Source organism: Corvus kubaryi, unplaced genomic scaffold, assembly GCF_017639235.1.
Source record: "Corvus kubaryi isolate FWS band 111438036 unplaced genomic scaffold, C.kubaryi_AGA036_p1.0 37357, whole genome shotgun sequence".
NCBI lineage: Eukaryota > Metazoa > Chordata > Aves > Passeriformes > Corvidae > Corvus > Corvus kubaryi.
In genome coordinates this window covers 348,449-373,632 of record NW_024581117.1, presented here as the reverse complement: position 1 = coordinate 373,632, position 25,184 = coordinate 348,449, and the positions used below count along the sequence as shown (strand labels likewise).

Genomic DNA, 25,184 nt, shown 5'->3' with positions numbered 1-25,184 from the left:
TACATTAAATTCAAATGGAGAATACTGCCTCTTTTGTGACCTAGTCAGTTCATCTCTGCTGACAGCCCATGCAGCACCCAATCCCCAAGCAAGCTGAAAAGCTGAACTAGACAACGAAGCAGCAAAGCTGCTGCTTCACAGAGGTACTCCTGCAGAGGTGCCAGCTCTTTTCCTTGGCCTCGACAGACTTTTTGACAAGTAAATCTCTCAAAAGGGCAGCTCATTCAAACTGTGTGCAGGTACCAGTGGAAGGCTTTGAAAACCATGCAGTGGCTTCCTTTCCCCAAGCCCTCTGCTGACACGAGATGCAGCCTGTAAGACTTAGTGGTGAGTGCCTGCAACACCTACTGGCGTGCAGGAGACACACTACAGCACACTGCAGCTTCAAGTGTTTCACACACATTACAACAGCAGTAACCACTGCAGGCTACAGCTTCTAGTCCTAAGTGGACTGAATCTTCCATGGGAAGGTATTTTAGGGCCTTTCTTTATGTTTTAATCATTTATAAACTACCAAAAGCCACAAAAGATGTTTCCCAACTACACCTTCTTATTCATTCTGCAGGAAAAACCTGTGCGAATGTGGTCAGCTGCACACTGTAAAAGGTAGGAAAAAAAATTGATGAAATCTTCTGAGAAAAAAGTAAGACACTTTTGGTTCTACTTCTTTTCCTTGCTCTCTGCCTTCTTGATTTGATGCCTGATGCTTTTTAATTTGCTTTATGCTTAAATTATTTTTACACTGAACTTATTCTAGCCCTTACTGGAAAACCAATATAGTAAAAAAAAAAAAAAAAAGGCAAGGAAAAGGCATTCTTGTTGCACACCTTTCCACATATTTCTTAGCTTGACATAGCCTTTACACATAAAACTGCACAGCAAAGGAAATTTCTACAGAGATGTTTCAAAATCTGCTGCTGATGATAGAATTTAAAAATGCATCATCCATGTCACAGTCCTCATGAAAATGAATTTTCAATTTCCTTACAGAAATCACTGTGAAGGAAACCATCAGAGCCCAGCACTTACAAAGGCGTTTAATGCTGTTAGTTTTGCATGCAGGCTTAGCTATGATGGTCTCAGCAAGCCCTATATCTGAAAAAAGAAACGCCAGCATTGTAGTAAAAAGATTACATTCCTAAGATACTGCAATCTAAAGCAACAAGGGTATCTTTAATGTCTGTGAGTTTAAGGCAAAATAGGTCTGTGATATGTACCCAGTTTTGTAACCTTAAAACTTCCAAGCCCTTTTCTGTTATATATTAAAGGTACAATCTTAATTTTTCAACTTATCTTCTACATGCGTCCCAAATAATAATAAACAGGTGGCATGTCAAGAGATCTGCACACAGGAAAGGTTAAAACCTAGTGCCAAGGTGCTGTTAAGCAATGTTTAGTCAGTGCAGAAATCATTGAAAAAAATTGTACAAATCTACAAAATGACAAATTAACAGCTACTATGAGACAACTGTAGCCAAAGACTGATATTGAGTCAAAAAGCATGTGATGAAACACCAAAGGTCTGCTGAGCAGACAATTCATGAAGTGGGGTATGAAATTGTTTAACATGGTGCAAACTTACCATTCCCACAGGAAGGTAAACCAACCATTTACTAAGCATACAGATTAAAGTAATGGGTATTGCTTCAGGAAAGCATCACTGTGTAAATCTCAAAACATACTGCATAGAAACTTTAAAGTTCTATAAAGTTTTGAAATATTTGTGCAGTGGATTGATTTGTCCTGGAAGATGCACAGCTTTTCCTTTCAAGGCTACCAATTAAACCATTCTCACATTTCAAAAACTAACATTGTATCTCTCCATAGGCATAATTAAGAGCCACTTACCAACTTCAACTGGTTATAAAACACAAGTGTATGAAAAATTGCTCTTGATATTTGTGCTCTTGTAAGAGCAGAAAAGTAACAACCCAAGTAAAGTCCATTATAAGATGCTGGCATGCTGTAATTTAAATGCTGTCATTTGTAGTTCTGGACAAACATTATGTCCAGCACAAAGCACATTCCTAGGCAGGCTCATTCTGCTCTGGATGCTGCTCACCTCCATGCCTCTCCTGACTGAGCTCTACACCAGACCAGACCAGACCATACCAGGGCACCATGGCTGATGCAATCATGCAAATGATGCAAAAAAACCTCACCCAAGAATGAATTACTCATTTCCATGGGTAAATCAGTCTCTGACAGGCGACTTCCTCCTCCCAGGGGAAAAAAAATCAGGCGCAGCAAGGTATACGGACTTTTGAGCCCTTGTGCTGGGACCTGCAAAGCACCAGCACTTGGTGACACGAGCACAGGCAGCCCTCAGGTGCCGGGACAAGCCTGGGGCTGGCCTCTTTCAGACTCACTCTGCAGGTGCCTTCTCAAGAGTCTTACTCAGTCTGCAGCAGTCCTCATGAAGTGCACTGCATTTTGTATTTTCACTGCATTGCATTTTGTATTTTCCCACCCTTCTGCATGTCCTTCAGTGCAACTTCAGGCTCCACCAAAGAGGAACCTCTAGTGAACCACCCGCAGTTATGATTCTTCAAGTTATGGATCTTTTCTTCCACGGATGTGGGAAACTTTCTTGTACTCCTAAAATAGCATAACCACAGGGAACAGGCATTGTACGTGGGTATTACCAGATACCCATCTTAATATCTCCATGAAATAATAACTCCTTTAAAGTATACTGCCAAGTTCACAGAGCTTTTATGGTCACACTCCTGGGTTTTTTTACCAAAACTGGAAATAATGCAGTATGTAAAATCTCCAGCTGCAGACAAACTAAGGGAGGGAGTCATCCTGACACCATGGACAGTCTCGATCTGCAGGTAAAGCACAGTGTTTTGCAGCATTTCTGATCATAGAAGTATTTACACTGTTGCACAGCACACTCAGTGTAGTTTAGCTATGTCATTGGTCTGTGAAGTTATCGACATGGAGATACTACTCCAAAGCTGAGGGAGGAGGTGCCAGTAAAACATCTCCGAGCAGAACCAAAACTCTAGAAAATGCCTGTTCCTACTATATTTCAACAGAGCACACCAGAGAAATTATACAGCAGGTGCATACATCATCAACTCACTGTCTCTCCCCTGAACTAGATGGTATAGTATTTTGTTCAATTTATTTGAAGCTTGCCTCAACTGCCTGCAAAGATTTTAAAATTCTGTAATGGGAGAGTAAAGTTCTATTAGAAAAAGTACACAGGAAACGTAATGTTTGCCCATGCACACACAGCAGACAGGTCTCTGCAGAAATGTGAGACTCTTTGGGGGACTAGAGAGAGACAAACTGGGAAGAAATTTGTGAAGGGAGATTTATTCCCTCCTTTTCCAGAAGGGCAGGAGGACTCCATGCTTGAAAAAATTTATATTTCAGAAAAAATGTACCAGTTTACCACAAGTGCTGTTTGTGCTGTATCCACTTTACCTTATGGAAATGAGCCAGTTACAAAGTTGTAAAGTGTTATCCTTAGGCAAGCTTTCAGGTTAAAACACGGGGGATGAGTAAGAGATGAGCAAAAGAACTCACCAACTGCTGCCGAGTTTCCAGACAGCTTGAAACAGATATTTACAATTAAAAAAAGGAAGAGATTCAGCAATTCTGATAAAATAACAATTAAGTTAGAAACTTAATTAAAAATAAGCTTGAGGTTTTTGACTGGATGATGTGGCAATCTATGTATTTGCATCATACATTTACTGATGCCATATCCTTTTTGCAGACAAGGCACAACATTTAACTCTCTGCCTGTCTCATTTAACCCTGTTGCTCCTTGCAAACACGTTTTACCTGATAGTCATAGCTGAGCAGAATAAAGTTCCATTACAGCTATGTTAATATAAAGAAATATCAACAGACACTGAACAAATCTGAACAAATCCAAGCAGAGACCTTCCTTGCAAAAGCAATTGCTTAGCCAACCCCCTCCCAGGATGAATTCATATATCCCCACATGCAGGACCCAGAAAGATGCAAAATATCTGCACCAGTTCAGTGTGATGGTTTACATTTGCTGGTTTACATTTGCTGGTTTGTTTGGTTTTTAACTCAAGAGACTAAAGTTGTAATCTTGGGTAAGACGAGTGTGATGTCAGCCAATTGCCTTGTTTCCCAAAGGGAGCAAAACCTCCATCCATGACACAAAGTCCAGTCCTTCCCTGCTTTGAGAGGCATTGGAAGTGCTTCCACAGCTGGGTCACCTTGGCCCCACCTGTGCCATTACTGCATCCCTTGGATGTCAGGTGTTGTTAGCTTCTCACACTATTCACCCCTACACCTCCTGACGACTGAAGTCCACAAGCTGACTTTAGGACACTGCACCTTCCTTCTTAAGTTCACTACCAAGGCAAATACAATTTTTAAGGACAGCATCAGCATCATGTTAAGATGGACACTGCTGGATGAAAAAAAGCAATTTAAAAATAAAGTCCAGATCTGTAGTATGATTATCGAACTGTTTAAATCTTTTGTGCTATTGTAACTTTTTTTTCCCATGGTGGACAATGAAGTTTCTGAATTGCCTATGGCAAAAGTGAACGAATTACTGCTGAAAAGTGTTTTCCAATCTAAATGATTCTATTCTATCAAAGAACCTTCATCCCACTGTTGTTCCTTTTAGCCATGGAAATACAAACAGTGCCTTTATTAAGATCTATGCTTATAAAGATTTATGCATTTTGATCTGATTCCATATAACACTAATGGACACAAATATGGAACAACACTACTTTTTATAATTATTCAATTAGTGTAATTTCTTCTTTTAAAGAATAAGGTTACATATGAAGACCTGTTTAGATCCATTAAACCACACTTAGTTCAAAACAGCAATTACAAACCGTAATTTGTAACAATCTAAAAAAAACCTTGAAAAAAATGTTGAATTGCTATGGAAAAAACAGCTTTGTCCTCCTGTACACCTCATATAATTTATCTGTCATAAAATGGAAGTTGTTATTACTGTATGTACTTCACCATTTGAAATAACATGAAAAAAGAATGACTGACCTGGTCCAGAAAATATGCTAAGTTCAAATCCAATAAAAGTGTGATTTTCAAACTGCATACACACTGACAATGGAAATATCTACCTGCTAGACATCCATGTGCAATCCTGATTCACTGAATTCCTTCAGCATGCAAGTGAGCCTAATAAAATCAGTTACCTATTAACATACTAAAGTGCATTGCTGAATCAGAGCCTCCATTATACAAAACAATACTCGCAGTGACTCACTGTTGGTAAGAGCATGTTGGCATCCTGATACCATCTCTGCTCTTGTTCCCCCCCACCCAAACATCAGAAAAGTAAAACTTACACAGTACACAGTGACACAGCTAAACCTTTAATGCAGAAAGTGCTGGCTTATACAGGGGTCCTCCAACTTACCTGTGGCTTGGCAGAAGAGGTGGAAGGGTCCCCGGATACTAACATGCTGTGCCTGGTCACTTAGGAAAGGTGGCAACAACATGACCTTTACGGGGTCTTTGCTAGACCAAACATCAGGCTGGGTACTGGTGGGTGAAGGAGGTGAATCACTTCCCACACAGGACAAAAAGGAGGTACCAGTAGGAGGGAAAGGTATAGGAGATGAGGCTGTGTGACAGAAGAGGACAGAAAAGAAAGTAAAAGGGTACTAAGGAAAAAAGTTGCAAGAAATACATCACACAATGAAGAAATAATGCAAAAAGACAAGTGAGTTTTAGAAAGGTAGTAAGACGAAGTGTCCCTAGACCCCTAGAGAAGAGCACTTCCCTCCTTCACCCACGTTGTTTTTCTCCCATCCTTCCCATCTCCCCACCCTGGGTTATATATAACCCATACAACTGAAGCTGAGAGGCTGCTTCAAATTAATTACAAAAAGTTTTTACATTCCCCCCAAAGGAAATCTGAAGGAACATTAGTGCTTGCCAAATGGAAAGCACTGTCATTGTGTCACGTTTCAGAAAAGCCAAGATGTAATACAATTTATTTTAATATTTATTCTGTTATATGTACATAATTAAAAATAGAAAAATAAAACCAAACTGAATCTTATAAAATATAAACCGTTTACACTAAGATGTTCTAAATTATGTTTGCATGAAGGTTCAACACAGAAAAGCAGCCCAGGCATACTGCTATTTACTGTTAAAATGTATTCTACTTCTAGCAATATTTACAGAAAGAAGCAGTGAGAGGAACAATTCTTCAGGACTGTACTGCACACAAAATGCTTTTACAGACAAACAGTGCTGCTGTGAACCAGGCTGAGAACAAATGCACACTTTCACGTTAGCAGGCATGATTCACATAAACAGTTCAAAGGAGTGATTGTTTAAGCAGCTCCAGTTTCAAGTCTCCAGTTGCATAGGAGAGTGAAGGTATCATCCAGAAAGGGTGACGCTGCAAGTATTTGTCACAAAAAGAAGCTGAGTTATTTCTGAATCTGAAAAGAAGAAAAAAATCAGCAATGTTTTCTCATCAGGCTGTGTCCTAACAGTCCATTCCAGCAAGTCACTAGCTGAATTGTTGGAGTTAATTCTTCTTGATTCCTGTTTTGCTTCCACAATGCAAGAAATCTCTTTCCATGTCACTGCTAACTGACAGTTGCTTGCCTGTACTGTTCTATAAACTAAAGAAAAAAAAAAAATCCAGTTTTGTATAGAAAATAAAATGTGACTATGTCCAGCTGGCTGGCTGGTGGGGGGAGGAAAAAAAAAAAGAAAAGCATTTGTTTCCTCCTTCCCCATTCCCCACTTACTCCATGTTTTGAACTGATATTGTAGTACCTACATTTCTAGAAAGCAGCAAAGAAAAAAGCCTTTAAACAAGATTATCCCTGAGTCTTACATAAATCAAGGCAATGCTATCCCCATTATACCTTAAAATCTAAGATACTTACAGAGCAGTTAAAAAAATTAACTTTAACCAACTAAAGAGATCTAGTGTGCCAAAACACAAAGCATAAAACTAAAAACAATCACTAGGAGCAAAGAAAAAAAATGTCCCAATCTGGACAAAAGTCTATAATTTACCAATCTGATAAACTAAACTCAATTTCCAATTTGGAATTAAAATGAAACTAGATCTTTTTTTAATGGCAACTAAAAATATGTGTAGACTGAAGTACTTTTTAAAGCCAACTGAATTATAAAGTTACTTTTACACTCTATTGAAGAATATGGCCAAAGAACAAGCAAGTAGCTTTACTAGAGCAAAGCACTCACTGGAGGGGAAAACTGGGAATAAACAAGTGGTGATCTGAAACTGGCCATTTGAAAAAAAAATAGAAAAAACCACAGTACAACACAAGATGCTACGGTCTCCAGACAAGTACACCACTTCTCTAATCTGGTGAGATCTGAATGAAAATTGGCTTGCTGTACAGCTTAAGCATGTAACCCCTGCTATGGCTTAGCTGTCACACCCAGGCTCTCCGTGCTCAAATAGCCAGCCGCAGGACCACAGCTCACTTCCGCCACTGAGAGGGACAACGGGGCCTTCACTCCCCCTCCACATCCGAGTCAGCATACTTGAGCTCGCACTTGACATCGAAGGGCTTGTCCCTGGCCTCGCGGGATGCCTGCGAGTCCCCTGCCTGCAGCTGGCTGTTCCCGCAGTCGGGCTCGGTCTCGTAGCCGGTGTCGTGCGCAGGCTTGGGCTGTTCCCCACTCTGGTGGCTGACACTGCCCTGCTCCACCAGCGTCTCTTTCACACTTTGCTCACAATCAGAAAAATCTGACTTCGTCTTCTTCTTACCGAGCAGCATCACAGAGCGAAACTTCAAGCACTGCCCTGGCAAGTAGCCTTTGTAACAGTTGTAGGAGAGCAGGCACAAAAAGAGGATGAAAAAGAAGAGGAAGAGGAACATCAACAGGAAGTTATCATTTGACTTGAGGAACATTGTCTTTTCCGGGACTGCATCAGGAATTGAATTGAAGAGCTCTGTGCTGGAGGCTACACTTGTTAGGACAGGGCCAATGGGCTTTGATAATATCCTTGCTGTCGTTACTGGTACCATGTGAGTGGTCGAGATGTGAGCAGTGGACCCCTCGGTTGATACAGCTGATACTTTTGGCACATCACTATTACCTTCTGTTGGTGCGGCTGTCACAGTGGGGCCCACTGTGGTATGCTGCATTTTTTTCAGTTCCAAAACATGCTTAGCCAGCACTTGAGAAAATTTCTTGTTTTTCACTTTTTCTTCTGACAAACATTGGTAAACACCACTGTCTCCTTCTGATAAATTGAAGATGAGCAGTGCCTTTTCCAGCAGACGGTACTTGGGACTCTCCACTCTCAGCACATCATCTTTGAACTTCCAAACTACCTGTGCCAGATTGGACTTTTGAGAACACTTGAGTTCTGCTGTGCTCCCATGCTTGAATGTATGCTGTAGGGGATTCTCTCTTACTTTATCTGGAACATCAAAATAAACGTGCAGAGTATCAGCAATGATTCCAGTTTGTTCTAATCTGTACAGCTTCACCAGACTGTGTTACAGTCTTACTGGAAGCATGAAGATTATGGCATTCACCTCACAAGACCAGGTGGACAGCATGCAAGGATCTCAGTGGAATACCAAGCTGCACGTGAAACATCAACACAAACTAAGAGATAGGACACCTCAACTCTAAGACAGCCTCCACTTCTAGACAAGTGAGACCTCAGTGACCCACAACTGAGAGTACACCTGAGACAAGTCATTGTTTGGGAAAGATACTGTACTTAGTCTCATTTTATATCCAATCAGTGCATTTTAAGTAAACCAGCAACTACAAAATATCCAAGAGGAAACTGAATTAGGAACTCTCTTCTGAAAAAAAAGATTAGTTGCACTTAGGGCACACCCACAATGCCACCCTGTAAGTTAACAAAAAAAATAACAGGCAAAGCTCTCATAGCAGTCCAGAGTTTGCTAGGATTAGAAATAAAAAGTGAGTACATCAAACTCTTAAGAGCTTTTTTTACTGCAGCTCAAATCTCCTGTAACTGTACTCCTCTTTACGATCTCCTTGATCTGGTGGCAGCAGGACATACTATAAAGAAAGGACCTGTGGTTACTTGGTTAAAGCACTGTGGAAGGTACTTCAGCTGCTCTGTATCATGTGCTGAGTTCCCCCTCCCCTCTCACCACAAAACCAGCTTTTTTTATAGAATCATTTAATCTGATCTAGCAGCAATAACCAAGCACTTGTCAAAGCTCACAGTAGAATGTCAAATGCTGCATCAAAGAGACAGAGGCCTCTGCATTAGAAGTACTTCTGGTATTGCTTTCATTCACAAGTCACTGTTGAGGTGCCCCCATTCATTTCAGGGGGTTGTGCACTGCATACTGAAATGCATACAAACACAGACAGTTTTTAAGACAACATGCAGGTTGTATAAATGCTCAAATATTCAAAGCAGAATCCCATACCTATTTAAATGCAAATCAATGTCCAGATAATCACAAAATAAAAGCTGAAATAAACAGAACTCTTTCACCACTCCACCTAGACATATGACAGAGCTCTTCAAAGACTAACTCACCAGAACAAGAAGATGCATCTCCACCTATGTTTTGAATCCAGCTCCTGTAAAAGGAAGTCCAACCATTACAACTTCAAATCTCGTTTCCTAAAGTCTGTCCATCCTTTTGTACTAAATAGGACTCATCTAAACAGAACTAACAGACATAAATGGATAGGAAAAAGTTTGTATCTGAAAACATTCAATTTTTAAAATTCCAATCATCAGTAAGACTGATTAAATACTGATTGTAACTGTAAGGTAACCAAAGGATACTATTACCTTTCCATTTCACCTTCTTTAAAAATATCAATGCAGGAAGCTTCAAGGGGTTTCCAAGCACAGTAAGGATCCCTTGCTAAAACACAGTCAACACAAGTGGTGTACTTGTCACAGAATGCCACTGGAGACTGCACCACACCAGAATTTGAACCAGCAAAGAGGTATCTTCTGCCCTAAAGAAAACAAAGCACAACAAAAAAAATCACAACCAATCACTTTCTCAAACCCAAACAATCCAATTCATTGAACAATTTAAATATTATTAAAAAGTGCATACATACAGGCATTTTGTAAAAAGTGGTGCCTGAGGAGAATAAGCATTTGATTAGCTTTTATTTCTAGACAGTTATCTTGGAAATATTGCAGCAGCGCTGAAAGTGCAAAAAGACAACAAAAAGCTGAAACAGGTATGTGGAAAGTAATCATGTCTAACTATGACTTTACGTCTTAGGTTACAATGTAAGATGTAACCAAAAGTATGTATTCTATCACCATCTGCTAAAACCAGGTAGGGCAGTGTTCTTTCTCTCTTCTGTGACAGATCCCTGATAACTCCTTCCAGAGAGGTATCTTCTGTTAATGAGCCATCTAGGCTCACTGCATGACTCATAAAATTACATCATCCCATTGTGAGATGCTCCGCCCAGGGGGAGGAACCAAGCGTTCCTACCTGGATATAATCTGAGGTTTGGAAGGCCACAGGCAGCCCTTACCTACAGGATTCCCAGAGGACAAGAGCTACATAACCACCACTGGACCTTCAGAGGAAGACCAGACCCTTCTACAGGATCACCAATTCAACAGAACCACTTCAAAGAGGACTGCAGCCACCACTTAATCAGACTGCTACCACCACCCTGCCTGGCAGGGCGTCATGTTGTATGCTGACTGTCAGGTTAAGCCAGGGTTTCTGTATTATTGCCTTGTTATATATACTAGTAAGGAACTATTATTCCTATTTCTCATATCTTTGCCTGAAAGCCCCTTAACTTCAAAATTATAATAATTCAGAGGGAAGGGGGGTACATTTTCCATTCCAAGGCAGGCTCCTGCCTTCCTCAGCAGACACCTGTTTTTCAAACCAAGACAGATCTTGGCGCCCAATGTGCGGTTCGAGGGCATTGAGAGAAAAGGGCGAAAAACGAGTAACAATTCCTGGGTAACCTGATTTTTGTGTGCTGAATAGAGAAACCTCATTAGGCAGCACCATGTGGGCTAGCTTACCCTGGTTCGGGTGGCAGGTGGTCGTGGCTATATTTCTCCCATTTGCAGCTCCTTATCTAAACATGGGTCCTACAACTAAGGGTATCATGACTGTTATCCAGTTTGCACTATGGGTCAAATAAGGTGAGGAATTAATGGATTTTTAAATTCCCCTGGAAGGTGGGCACATGGATACAAGGCTATCTCACACTGAGTGCATGTTTTTGGGGTTATGTTAATAATGGTACCTTCCGTGAGGCAGTAACACCGGGGGAAGTTTTCTCCCAACCCTTCAACCAGTTCTTTGCGCCTATCCCACCAGCATTGGAAGGGTTTACATTACCTCTAGATATTAACCAAGTGGTGCTGATAGGCCTACTCTATTTAGCACTCAGAGGTAAGGTGAGATTGACTTGGATAACTACCCAGACAACCACCCCAGAGACGAGGGGTGCTGCCCCAGAACCTGACATGGCTCCAGAGACTAGGGATCCTGCCCCACAGCCCACCTCAGAAATGAACCACCCAGACTTAGTAGGGGCACTAATGAAGGAGATGTGTGAGATGTGCAGAGGGAATACACCTCCCCAGCTGGTGGGAAACCCTCTCCCTGCCCCAAAGAGGGAGAGTCTGATGGTGCAGCAGTGGAACCCACAGATATTACAACCATCCAGGCTCCAGCTGAACCACAAGGACAACCACAGCCAGCAGCAGTCGCCCCTGTGCAAAGGAGGAAGTATAAGACCAAATCAGTACGACCAGTTAATGATGATGGGCAACCAGGGCCCTCACAACCAGCAGGAGAGCCAGAGCCAGAAATCATCACTGAGTCCCTGTCGCACGACAGTCTCCGTGCTATGCGAAACGACATTGTGCGAAGGGGGCGTGAGCCTTATACCACCTGGCTGCTTCGGGTTTGGGACCTTATGGGCACAAGTGTGCAACTGGATAGTGGTGAGGCAAGGTATCTGGGATCGTTGACCCAGGACCCAGGTGTGGACCAGATATTTGTGAGGGAGCCAGGGCCCCTTTCTCTCTGGGAGCAGCTTTTAATGAGGGCAGGAGAGAGGTTTGTTCACACTTTATCACACAGTTTTTCCAGAAATATGAATGCAATAATCCTTCTATGAGGCAAGGCTTGCTCTGCGCAGGACCTGCTCCTGTTAACCCAAAGCAGCCCTACTGCTTTCAGCTTTCCAGCCAGCCAGTCTCTGCAGCCACATCGGCATCCCCCTTATGAGAGCCAAATGCTTCTTATGGAAGAACACTGGTAGTATTCAAAGGAAACAGCACTGGCAAGACACCTAGGAGAAGGGGAATATAATCAGAATGGCTGTTGAACCATTGCTGCTGGGGATCCCAAATCCCCTGAGTTTGACTCAGAGTCTGACTCTAAGCACCGCAGGAAAAGACCACACTCATCCTTATTATAAAAGGCAGGCAGCTGCCGTATTTCACTCATCTGCTTTAGAGCTCAGGGAAAACAATGGCTAAAAGTAGACTCTAACTTTCCGTATTATCAAGCAAAGCCTCAAGAAATGGACCTGTGCTACAGTCCCAAACCACCGCGACTGACCCACTACTCCTTTTGAGAGGCTCTGCATAAGAAGATGAATGGCACACCCCACCTCAGCAGTGAGCTGGCTTCACCCTGAGCAGAACACCGAGCACGTTTATCAGCACCCTACTGCAGCTGTCAGGCAAACAAGCTGGATCCAAGCACAGAATGGCTCTTCTTGTACTGCAGCCATACCAATCTCAGTACACAGCAATGTACTCGGAGTCATGTCTGCAGTGAGACTGCTTGACTCCAGCAGGATGAGTATGGTCACAAAATGATGCGCAGACATGCAAGGAAGGATTTAAAGTAGAGAAATATTCTTCAAAAATCTCACGTTCAGGTGCAGACATTTGGTCTTGACATCGTAAACACCCTGAAGAAAAGAACTGACAGAGCATCTTAGGGCTGAATTTAGGTTTTGGGGCTCACTGATGCTCTGCTCTTTCAACTAAGGATGTAAGGAGATTCTTCCATGAGAACTCGGAACAGGTCAATCTCTTTAATGCAATGATCATGAGGAAGTCTCTAGAGGAAACTGCAAGACCAAGCACAAATTAGTTTGAATCCTTCTTGAATATAAAGTGTGCAAAGAACCTTCAAGGAAACTCTTGACACTAGAAAATGCGAGATAAAACAGGATCAAAAAAGAAACTGCTGGTACTGCTGGAAGATACAGCTTGAAAGACAGTCAAACGAACGTTCAAATGCAGTCTTCCATCCTGATATTTGACATAGATTAGTGCTGGACTGTGATGCAGTGCTCACAGAAGGAAGTCTACAGTGTTGGAGACATCCCACTTCCTAGGGAAAGTTTCCCATTCTGCTCCAAGATTTCCACAGTGCCCTAAGCACTGCTCATCTCTAGTGCCCTGCTGGGTAACGCTGCAACAGTGCAACACTGCGCATGGATTGTAGTGTCTTGGCCTGTTTCCCAGCTCATGCACTCAAAAGTTCAAGGAACATGCAGCGAGCTGAGCAAACCATTTAAAAAAAATCCAGACACACCTTCCGGTCAAGCAGGAGTTAAGATAATCTACTGTAAGCTCATCTGACTCTGTCCCACCACCCTCCACACACTATGGGAAGAACCTAGAGACTAGCAAAAAATACACTCAGAAAGGACTCTGACTCCAGAGAGGTCTAAAGCCCACCATCAGGGTAATGATCACCCTTCTGTGGTACATCCACTGCTGTGGGTATGCCATGACATATATCACAGTTCAGTGGTGGACTTCGGTAGCCACTGACTGTGGAGGCAGAGACTTGCGTTTTCAGGCTAGGAAGCAGCAGGAATCCCTGCTTGGATGGTACCGTGACGATACAGTTACCATGGCTCTGGCACCTGGCACACTTCTCATCACTGAAAAGGACCTCTGGTTTTACAGGAATGTACTGGGCATCATTACTTCAGGGTTTAGTTTTATGCGTCAACAATTATACTTGCGACATGGAGATTTTCCCTTGCAGAAGATACAAACTGTTACTCTCCACTGTGACAATGCAGGAAGCAGTGTTTTATTTCAATTCCAAGCTCTGAGAGAAGTTTCTCTGTGAAAAGACAGAGCATTCCCTATGCAGTCTCTGTGCCATGCCTTCTACTGTCCCCTTTCTGGATATCCTTGAGGAACTGAGCATACGGCACCTGGACCCACCCAGAGCGAATAAATTCAATTTTTCTACACTACCAGTATTTCTACACTAGTCTTCACTACCAAGTGTGTGCTGAAACTGCTACATGATGTGTCTTTGGTATCAGGCTTAAGGCCCATTTCTTTCTTTGCACTCCCCTGAAATGGGCAAATCATAATTGAGGAAGTGTAGGAATGATCCCACAATTAGAAAAATGTGTATTAGCATATTTATTAGAAGAGCTATCTACCACTGTCTTTTATGACAGGGAAAAGTCTGAAACTTCCTGTCAAAGCAAGTAATTTGAAACTTTCTTTGCACATTAAGCAAATACTTATTTGCTTAATAAATACAATAATAAATACAAATAAAATAATGTATATCTACACATACACAAGTGTGATTAGTGTGATGTATCATACAAAAATAATACAAGCACGTTTACGGAAAACTAAGCACAGATGGTTTTAATCCTGATTTTCATTTGTCTAGCAAAAACATACTCTGTCCTTTCTTTCTATTATAAGCATGAACGGATAAGTAAGTGTGCAGGATGAGCTTGTAAAAATTATGGCATAAAGCTTTGTTCCAGTGAGCTGATCATGTTGACATGCAACATTTTATTAAATATCACACAAAAATAAAAGCTGTTTCAAAGTATTCCTAAATCCCTAAGCTGCAGAGCACTTATGGATCACTATGTAGCTACTAAAGGCTGGTATTACTCCTAGATGCTTCAAAAGAGGCATTCATTCCTTATGAAACCCAGAAAATCTCACTGATGCTACAAGTGACTTTAGGCATAGACAGATACATTCATGGATCTGAAGGTTTGAGTAACTAGGGCCAGAAACCTAACTCATGAACAAACTACACACAGTGATTATCCTCCTACTGTCACAAAACCCCTCCAGGATTAAACCAAGCAACTGATGAATGGTGCACGACAGCTGCCAGGTTTGGAGCCTGCAGCAGGTCTTGTGCCACTCAGCTGCAGCTGGTGCCCCACTGGGCAGACAGGACCTCACCAGAGGTCCTCACCCACAGATGCAGCAACGTGACTGCTCTCACAACTCATCCAGCATGCAGGAGCCTGTGAGATTTGGGACGGCAGAAATCAATTAGCTACACAATTATGAGTCTCTGTGCTAGAAGACTTTCTCTCTTCTTAGGTGTATTTCCTCAAAACCACACACCACTCCTCTAACCTTAACCCCAGGGATTTTTCCTCACAAATCTACAGTGGCCACAAGGGGTCAGGTCTTTTACATTACTCCATTACTGAAATCTGGTATCTTAAATCACTTTACAGTTTCCAGCTTTTGCACATGCAAACCAAGCGAAGACCTGCACACCTGTGCTCCCCTGGCCCTTCCCCATGTCCACATAGCTTCAGAAGCTTGCCACCTACCAAACATACTGAAACACAGCAGGCAATACGTGATTGCTGCAGCATGGTGAGTTACAAATGCAGCCTTTGGCTCTATGCACAGTGATTGTTTCTTGTCACAGGGCCGCAAAAGTGGTAAAAAAAAAAGTTTTGTGAAAGAACAAAATGAGATGAATGCTGTGATGCTTACACCACTTACTGTTTTGGATGAAAGCACGAGAGTTTGGACTGGTTCAAAATTTGGAAAAAGCTGTGTTTCTTCAATAATATGCATTCCATTTTCATAGCTGATAGCTTTGTGCAGGGCTCCTCGATCTGAAACAACAGAGAAATATGTTTAAGTAAGATCCTTGAAATAAAAAGGCAGGTAAAAAGCCTGCACAATTGCTACAAGTTGTCTCACTAATTTGCTTGCTGTTCAGCTTTGACTCTGTGTCAAAGGCAACCATTAAACTTGCCATCATCAGGACCTCTGAGCAAGAAGTAACATTTTGGTACACAAAATGACCAGTTGGGGATTATATTGTGTGGTTTTGCTGAACTCGTTGAAGCTTTGCAGTTCTTTTCCCGTGATACTTTTTTAAAGCACCTAAGATTGTCCACTTACTGCGGCATCTTACTTTTTACATCAGCTGGTGTGAAAACACCAGAAACAGGTGTTTTGTAGAACTCACCTGTACCAATGAACATAACATCATAGATGGTGCCATTGAGTACTCTGACTCTGTCAACTACAATCTGTGTGTACTTCACATCTCGCTTTACTAGCCGAGGTCTGTCTCCCATTGGGGTCACTGAGTCATCCATCAGAGGATGATCTTTAACAAACTGCAATGTTTTGTCTGGTAAATTCAGAGAACTCATGTAGTTTGATGCTCTGGCTTCATTGTTTATACACTAGAAGGGGGGACAAGGAGGGGGTGAAAAAGGAAAAAAGACAACCAAATTGTATCATTTACTTGTACAAAATAAAGACAATTAACAGCAGCTGTATGCATTTTCTTCTCCACATTATTTTGGCCAGTAACCACACCTGTACACTATTCTCATTGTAGCAAGGAAGGTTCTCAGGTCTCACTGCACTTTGGCTTCAGGGATGTACTAACCCCTGAGTTTTGGACTACGTTTTTGTTTTGGTACAAAACATATTCTAGGAAAATATTCCTCCTGTGCTCTCGTGCATTTTCAGTACTTTTAACCATCACTTCTTTAAGCACTAGCAACAATATGATCGTAAGGAACGTAAGGAAGTAAGAAAAGTTGGAAGGAGACCCAGCACTAGGAAAGTTTGAGTTTGCAAAGCAGTGCACTACATTGGATAAACCTGCTGATTCTACTGTGACAATGCAACAGTTGCTGTATTTCTTTTCATCTGAACTAAAAAGTATATGATGTTGCCAGTGTAAACTGAGTTCTATTTCCCAATGAGAAGATAATTAATGAAATAATGAAATACAAAACCAGAAAATAACTTAATTCTAAATTTCAAAAACCCAAAACCCAAAGACTTTGATTCCCAGATAAAAAGTTCAGAACACTTGAGTGTTTTTCTACAAAGTTTTTACAAGAAGTAACCAGGTGAGGGCAAACAAATGAATCATTAGTAGGTTACTAATGTCTAGTAACTAATGCCTAGTCTGTTCACTACTGAGCATTAAAAAAGTCATCAGATCCAAGATTACAGAAACTTACCGCACCAGGTCGAGGATTAGGAATTTCCCCATTGTATCGTACCCACTTTGTGTGAGACTGTTCTACTGTAGCACTCTGCATGTATTTTCCTTTTGAGAAAACCTCTTCTACAGTAGACAGATTGTACGCACACACTGCTGACAACCCCACATTATTCCTGTAAGTTCAGGAAGACATTAGGAAAAAACCCCAACAAAACACAGGAGTAATTACTATTTTCTTGTAGTAACGAATTGAGATTAAAGGAATTTATCCAGGAAAAGGCTATACCACACTTACAGCTGCGGGGTGAAGACTCCATATATCACTGGTTCCTTCAAAGTTGGAGATTTGAGAATAAAAACATCATTGATAACATTGAAAATTAAATTCTTATCAGGGATGGTACAAATCAGTCTGGCCTTGAGAAAGGAAGTCCATTTTTTCTGCAAGGTCCTTAATCCTCCTTGGTCCCTCTTATGATATTAAAAAAAAAAAAAAAAAAGTGTTTGTGAGGAGAACTAGCAGCATTTTTGCATTTAAAAACCATATTTGATATTTGAGATGTAGCTCTGATACTTCTCTTATAAAAGGGCAAATTGCATCACTATTAATATTTCCATTTAATATTTCCATTCATTATCCAATGGTGTATGCAATGTATTAAAGGAAATCTACAAGATTTATTATAACAGTTAAGTATAAATGCTTACAGATTTGCAATCTGCCACTGATTTCTATTTCAAACAACAGTCTGAAATATATAATAATATAATAAATGAAGCTCTCATATTCCACAATACTCCCCTTTTAAAGTGTGCACAAGCTGTCAGTGGACAGAGTGCCACAACAATAAGCCCCATCTAAACCTGCCTCCAGCTCCTTGTTTAATGGAAATCTTAAGGGCACTAACTTGTTATTGATGTTTTGACTTCCCTGTTTAAATACAAAACAGTAAAGTCAAAACTTTCAACCTCATAAAAATGAAACAGCCAGATAAATTTCCTGTTGGAAAAAAAAAGGAAATTGATACATTCCACTGAAAAAGTTTTTGTTAAATAAACATTTTCTACTGAAAAAAACTTTAATCAGCAAGACTTTTAACCAGCACTTCTGAGGATGTACTTGAATCAGCTTAACACACTGAGGTTTAAGCACAGCAAGTGTGACAGAATCAGGCTGCTGGTGACCATTTCCCCTCAGGCTCTGGCAGCTGTAGCAGCTTCACAGAAGTACCATCGGCTACACCACAGTCAAGAAATATTTTGCTGTGGACACAGCTACAGTTTCACTTGCACACAGCTACTTCAAAGTCACCTGACACATATCCTATCTGCTCAGCTCCAACCAAAGTCACTTCTTCACAGGGAGCTGTACTTGTTTAAAAAAAATTACAAAGAAAACTGGGGCGACACTTTTTCTGTTGCTGGGTTTTGTCATGGTTGTTTTGTTTTCTCCCAGAGAAGAGCAGAACCTTCAGATGTACTGAAATCTCACAACTGTGCAAAATTAGATCAAGTATTTATTTACAAAGCAGCCATTAGGCTTTCTTAGTTCTGATTAACTGATTGGAACTGCTCATTGATTAAGATTCCCTGAACTCAAACATCTCCATTTACCTGGCAGTAAGTCCACAATAATGAATGCTTTTTAACACGCACACACAAGATTCTAAGAGATAAAGTAAACTGAACTATCTCCCACCTTGCATACTCTAGCTATTCTTGGTATCATCAATTTTCCAACAAATTCATACTCCACAGACACCTCAGTGAAAAAGAAGTATATCTTGTCGTCTTCTCCATCTGTGCTGTTTGGATCTGCTCTTATCACATCAGCAAAAACAAAGTTGGGCTCTACAGATACAAACAGAAGAATTTTCTATTACATATGTGACTACTAACTTGATCCCCTCAAAGACCCTCAGAAGCTGTGTCTCACCCAAACTCCACACTGCATTTCCCTCCTCTCCACTCACTGACCTGCTTACACAGTTTGCTGCTCATAACATGAATAGGATTTCTAAAAAACACCAAACCACCAAAAACCTACCAGAAACAGAAAAAAAACCCAAGCCCCATAAAACTTATGTGAAAGCACTAAGATACCTGAGAGATCTCTATGATCTGACAGCTCATTACTTCAGCACTCTTCAGTTCACACTCAAATGTGGTTTTCTAATGGGCCTGGAGAGGTAACCTTCCCTTGCCTGCTTCTCCTCTATTTCAGCTATTAGCTGAAGCACTGAATGACAGTGCCATTACAATATGTATTACAAAACTCAGAATCCTGTGCTTTTTGGACAGTGATCATGACTTTGGTCCTTTTGGTACAAAGCCTCAAACCTCTGAGCATTCACAAAACTCAGTGAATTTTGAAATTGAGGTACTTAAAAAGCATCAGGAACCATGATCATCTCAATTTGAGAACCAATTCAAGACCAAAACCATTCCATTCCTTACCATATCATAACTAAGCTGCATTATTGCACAGATGAACAAGCAGGTAAGAGATAAACTGTTAATGTCAAGTTGAAGCGTGTATATTCGGAAGCTGTTTTCATGACCAATGCTGATAGAAATCCTGAAATTTCAAAATAAAGTCTCTTGATGGCATGCATGAGGGCACACACTCATAGTGTATGCCAGTGTAACAAAATCCATCTCTTTGAGATACCAGACAATTACTCCTTACCCAGGGTCAGACACTTAGACCCTGTACGTGTGATGTTGAAAAAGGAAAAGTGACTTGTTTGAGCCAGTTCTCATGCCCACTTACCATTAAGCCAAGGAATTGCATACTCTGTTCTCAGAGGGCTCTGATGAGAGTGCCGTGAAATAATAGGTTCACTTCCCAAGAAATTGTAAGAAGTCCCAGAATAAAGCTCCTCATCTTCAACACAAAACCAAGTATGTTAGAACTTATGGACTGGATACCATAAAGGGTACATAAATATTTTGTAAGTCTATATATATGTTTTAACTTCCCACAAGAAAAGGTAAACATGGATTTCCTCTGAATTGCCCTACACATGTCTTTTATGTTTACATTTCTGCCAATCATTCTCAAGCCTAACACTTTTCCACACTTGGGTTTATTGTTACTACTGCTCTAACATGAGAACTGACAAAAGTCAATGTTGTTTTTGTGGTACCTTAACACTTACCATGAAAACCTACAGTTTAAGTTAAAACATGCAAATTTACTTAAATGCATCAGAAGTCTGGAATTATTTTCCTCTCTTTCTATGCCACCATTACTCAAATTCAACTTGTACGAATTTAGGCACAATGCAGGGAGCATGTTCTATTGTTCTCATTTCCTGTTGCATGCTATATTGAGCTTCTCTCTTCTGATCTTGAGACACGCAGGTAAAGCCACAAATTCTGGCTTCCCCAAATTAAGATTCAGTGGTGTCTTTCCATGCAGTAAGTACACTTGCAGTAAGTATCTCACTTCCCTATTCTGCTGCATGCCTTCAGGATAGCTAACAATACTACTTGCTATATTTACTGAAATTACAGTAATTGATACTACAAGGGCAGTCTAAATACATTTAGACTATCTGGACTAAGTATGTTTAACATCTGGAAATACAGTTTGAAGACTGGTATTTTAGAAGTTGCTTCCAAAACAACCATGAGTTTGAAGTTCTCCTTTTAAAGAACATGCTTAGGGTGACTATGTAAGTATTTTAATGTCTATATAGATACACAATAAAGACAAAAAAATAGAGACGCAAGCTACTGTTTTGATAATTACAGTGAGAGTGACAGTGGAAAAGATAGAACATTTTTAAACATAAGAACCAGGATGCAAAGTCTGAACTTACCAACCATAACAGATGTGTAGCTTTGAGCAGGATCAAATGGACATCTGCCCTTACCATCCTCATTTTTACCTCCAAGTTCAAATGAAATTAAATTCTGTTGAAAATCACAAAATAACTGTTAGCACTTTTTTCTTTCAGCCACTCAACTTGTGCAAAGTTAGCTAAAAACTAAACACTAAATAATGGGCTATATCATCAACTTCCAGCATCAAAGGCATTTTGTGTGAAATTATAGAAGGCATATGTGTTTTCAGAAAATCTTATCAAGTCCCAAAGACAGAGAGGAAATGTGTTCCTGTAATTTTGTGAGGGTGGAAGCAGAAAAGAGCAAAAGATGAAAAGTTAAATCCAGACAGACCTCAAGAAAGAGTACCCAAAAAAGCTAGACAGCAGGAAAGGCAGAGAAGTTAACTGATACACAGAAAGAACTTGTAAGTATTCAATTAGCCTGAAAAAAACAGTCTTAGAAATCAAAAAGGCTTTCTGAGATGGATTAAGCAACTTTCTGAGATGACGTTAAATTTGTGAGATATGGTGTAATCCAACTACGCTTTAAAAAGCAACAGAGCACTTTGGCTGCTACTTTATAAATCCCTTACAAATCAAGAGAATGAGGATCAGAAAGCTGAAATGTAGACACAGTCCTGGGGAAGTAATCAGTTATACTATGTAATGAAGGTATTAGAAGCTAAAGACACAAAGAATTACAGGATTTCTCAATTTTCGAATTACTAAGAGCTGCAGTAAGGAAAATGATACAAGAGTCAGCAGCGAGAAAAGGGAGTTTTAATTTTGTGCCAAGACTTCAGTTTGAAGGATTCAGCACTACAAGTCTTAGGCACAGCCAGGAGCAGAGACAAGCAGAGACAGGAATCTGAGAAATTTCAGGGAGATTTGGTAATGGGAAGTGGCAAACAATGTAATTTTAGTTTCAGTAACTGGTTTCATGCTAATGCACAATGCATAAAGAAGTATAAAAGCTAAGAAAAAGTAAATCTGCAGTTAGACAAGATGAATCAGTAACTCATTAAGTGCTCTGAAAAAGGAGCAGCACCGTTTATTTCCATACTCTCCCATTATGATGGGACAGTGAAATAAATGCTCCTAACCATACAGCCAGCAGTGAAGATGCAACAATTTTGGAAATGGAGACTAACTCATTTTCTATCTGAGTTGCTTTTAAGTTACAGCTGTTGCTGGGTCAAAACACATGTACATTTCTTACCAGGTAATCACATGTTGGCTGAAATGCATTAGTTCCACACACGTAGAGAAAAGTATCATTCAGCTGTTGCAAGACGCGCACATAATTACGACACTCTGTCTGTAATAGAGGATGAGGAAAGGACTAGTCTGATAAACCATAGCTTCTACATTCCAACATAAACAAACAACGTTGTCCATTGCCACTTCTTATGCCACATCATACCAGCAAGCCCAGGTGACACATGGGTGACACTGGGATGCCATGTCCCTACAGCTCCAGAAGCAGGTGGCTTCCTACAGCCAGTAGTGTTCCAGCTACCTCAGTGTCCTAGCAGGATAGCATGCTCAGCAGGGTCCACCCCAAGCTGTTTTATGGAAGGACAAGCTCCAAACACACGTCCAAGTCCATGGGAACAACTAGTTAAACATTAAGTGAGTTTTAGACTTTGTCATCCCTTGTACACCTAGATGAAACAGTGACAGCCAAGGCTGTATCTTAAGCGCAAAACCTCTAATACCCTTAAATTAGCTACAAAGCTTTGTCACTTATAGCCATCCTTTTTCTTTTTTTCCAGTCCTTGATATCATCTAAGGAAGCTCCTTAGTATCTTTTGGTCTGAAATAGAACAAGGAGTTTGAGCAAAACCCTTAATGAAGGATACAATAAAAATTCTTAATAATAATGAAGTGAAACAACTCTAAACATCCACTTAAAGAGAGGGAAAACAGTTTCGACAATACCCCTTAACTCTTGCTGGTACACTGCCAGATCCCTCCACTGAACTGCTACTCCATGAACTTCTTAAGCAAGCTTAAGCACTGACCTTACTATTCCTTCTTACAAGACAAACTAGGTATTTCTCTGACTGTGTGGGAAAACACTGCAGGAGGGAAGAGTGTAAAACCAGTTTTCTGCCAGATGAGGCCCCTGAGCAGCTGTATGAATGCTTTCTGCTGGCATTATACAGCATGGTGCTGATGGGTGGGGGAGAGAACTGCCCATTTAAGTGTAAGAAATAGCAGTAGTAGCTTAATTCCTTGACCCTTTTGAAACTATTGTACTGTGCAAAACATCATGGCTCAACATAAATACAACTACTCGGAGGTTAGAAGTACAGTGAGGAAAAAGTATGACTGGTAATAAGTGTGAGTTGCTAAACTAGGAGCAGGAGAAAATAAAAGAAAATAAATTCAGAGCTCAGTCGAAGTACATATTTATGGGGTCTAATATACCCCACCAGGAATTTTTGAGAGGTCTTGTGGGGATTCACACACAAGTCTGCTAAACGTATGCTCATGCATAGGAGGAACTCATATCCCATATTCGTCATGGATGTATGTCAGTATTATCAGCAGCAACCCCAGCTGAACAGGAAAACAAAAATAATATTCTCTGATCCCATCCTGAAGAGGTAGACAAGGAGGAAACCTTAAATATCTGTCACACCTCGTGTTCGAACAATGTACTGATGGTCATCAGTGGTCAGTCAAGGAAAAGAAGTAGCTAGTCAAAGGGAGATAGTCCACTCCCACCCTGATGAACCACATGACTGCAGGACAATCATCAGCCCTGGATGCAGCATTTGGGGTTTTTTAACAGTGCGTACCAAACGGGCTGCATATTCAAGGATCACATCCCTCCAAGCACAGAGTAGATCTGCTTTTTGTATTCACAGGACTTGCAGACTTCTACTTTCAAACCTGTGCTAAAGGCCCAGCAAATCCTTGCTTTACTGCATCATTAAATGAAGTGGTGTTACACAACAGAAAGGTACATCCACATACAGTAAACTACCTCAAGTAAGCCATCTCCACAGAGAGGCAAATGAGCAGGCCAGCCTGTGCCCTGGCACTCATGAGGAGTCTGTGGGTCCCAGAAACACCACGGAACCCTGCCCAGCTGACAGGAGGTCTGGCTGCTCCAGCGCTGGGGAACTGTCTGAGTCTCACCACAAGGGGCACACCCGCCAAGCAACCCAACACACATATATAGAGTCAGTGAAAAAAATACACTGGCCTAATAAAAAACTCCTATGCCCTAAAGCAAAAATTAATCATTCACTCTGTAAAATCAAATGCTGTGAAGGAATTACTGCAATAACAAAACACAACAGTTGCTATCAATTACTTCAGTGAAAGCAATACTGGTTTATTGTCTTAATGGAAAACCATTAACATTAAGCACACATCAGGGTGTGTTCAGATTTTCAAACATTCAAATAATATTCAACAACAAAAATAATGAACTAAGAATTAAAAAAAAAAAAGACTAAGCATGCCGCAGTTTCTAACACTCAACTTAATTAAAAAAATTTAGGTGATTGTTTTGAAATTTTAATTTCACACAGTTGGAGACTTTCTTCTTTTAACGTCACTCCTCTTGAAGTAAAATGTGCAAGATCTTTCTCAAAGTTCAATAAAAGTACATACCTGTTCTGATTTGCCCTTGACTGCACATTTAGTCCTTTTATCTTCTGTGACCTTCCAGTGTAACTAAGTGAAAAAACATGCAACAAAAAAGCACATTCGAAGCACTTTAATTCAATGCAAGGTCTGAAAACCTTGCAGTAACACACACAATAAAAGACAATCCTAATACTGTCTAGAGCAAATTCAAGACATTTTGCAAGTCGGATTGCAAGGTTCAAAGCCATTTTTTCCCAGGGATGTGACACTTTCAAATCCATGTCCCTTAAGCAGAACTAAACTACCATCTTCTGGGTTCATAATGACGATTCTCCACAAATTGCTAATGAACTGTTCATTACCATGTGCATTAGGCAAATGCAACTGTAACTGGTTTCAGTGTTTTTTTCCAAGTTAAAGTACATCTCTATTTCATTAACACTTGAATAAAAAACACTTTGGGGAAAGGAATCAAAGAAAATTTACTGGACTAATTAAC

At 40.6% G+C, this 25,184-nt stretch overlaps 1 protein-coding gene across 11 annotated transcripts in view; it reads right to left on the bottom strand.

Moving 5' to 3' along the window:
* Positions 1 to 25,184, bottom strand: part of SEMA4D (semaphorin 4D) — a 38,167-nt gene that overhangs the window by 9,646 nt on the left and 3,337 nt on the right. For 4 of the 11 annotated variants that reach the window (XR_006016943.1, XM_042033532.1, XM_042033539.1 and 1 more), the window contains exons 3-14: positions 24,710 to 24,772; positions 22,299 to 22,397; positions 21,074 to 21,167; positions 20,020 to 20,133; positions 18,946 to 19,097; positions 17,542 to 17,717; positions 17,263 to 17,419; positions 16,245 to 16,467; positions 15,761 to 15,885; positions 9,788 to 9,960; positions 9,527 to 9,570; positions 5,402 to 5,608 (exon numbers count right to left, since the gene is read on the bottom strand). Coding sequence is in view for 10 of the 11 variants with exons in the window: in XM_042033532.1 (XP_041889466.1) it covers positions 5,402 to 5,608; positions 9,527 to 9,570; positions 9,788 to 9,960; positions 15,761 to 15,885; positions 16,245 to 16,467; positions 17,263 to 17,419; positions 17,542 to 17,717; positions 18,946 to 19,097; positions 20,020 to 20,133; positions 21,074 to 21,167; positions 22,299 to 22,397; positions 24,710 to 24,772 (1,627 nt within the window). In the remaining variant the exon portion in view is untranslated. Of the gene's footprint in view, positions 1 to 3,540; positions 3,566 to 5,401; positions 5,609 to 5,945; positions 8,414 to 9,526; positions 9,571 to 9,787; positions 9,961 to 15,760; positions 15,886 to 16,244; positions 16,468 to 17,262; positions 17,420 to 17,541; positions 17,718 to 18,945; positions 19,098 to 20,019; positions 20,134 to 21,073; positions 21,168 to 22,298; positions 22,398 to 24,709; positions 24,773 to 25,184 lie in introns of those variants that run through there. The other 7 variants (XM_042033535.1, XM_042033537.1, XM_042033540.1 and 4 more) reach the window with 5 other exon arrangements.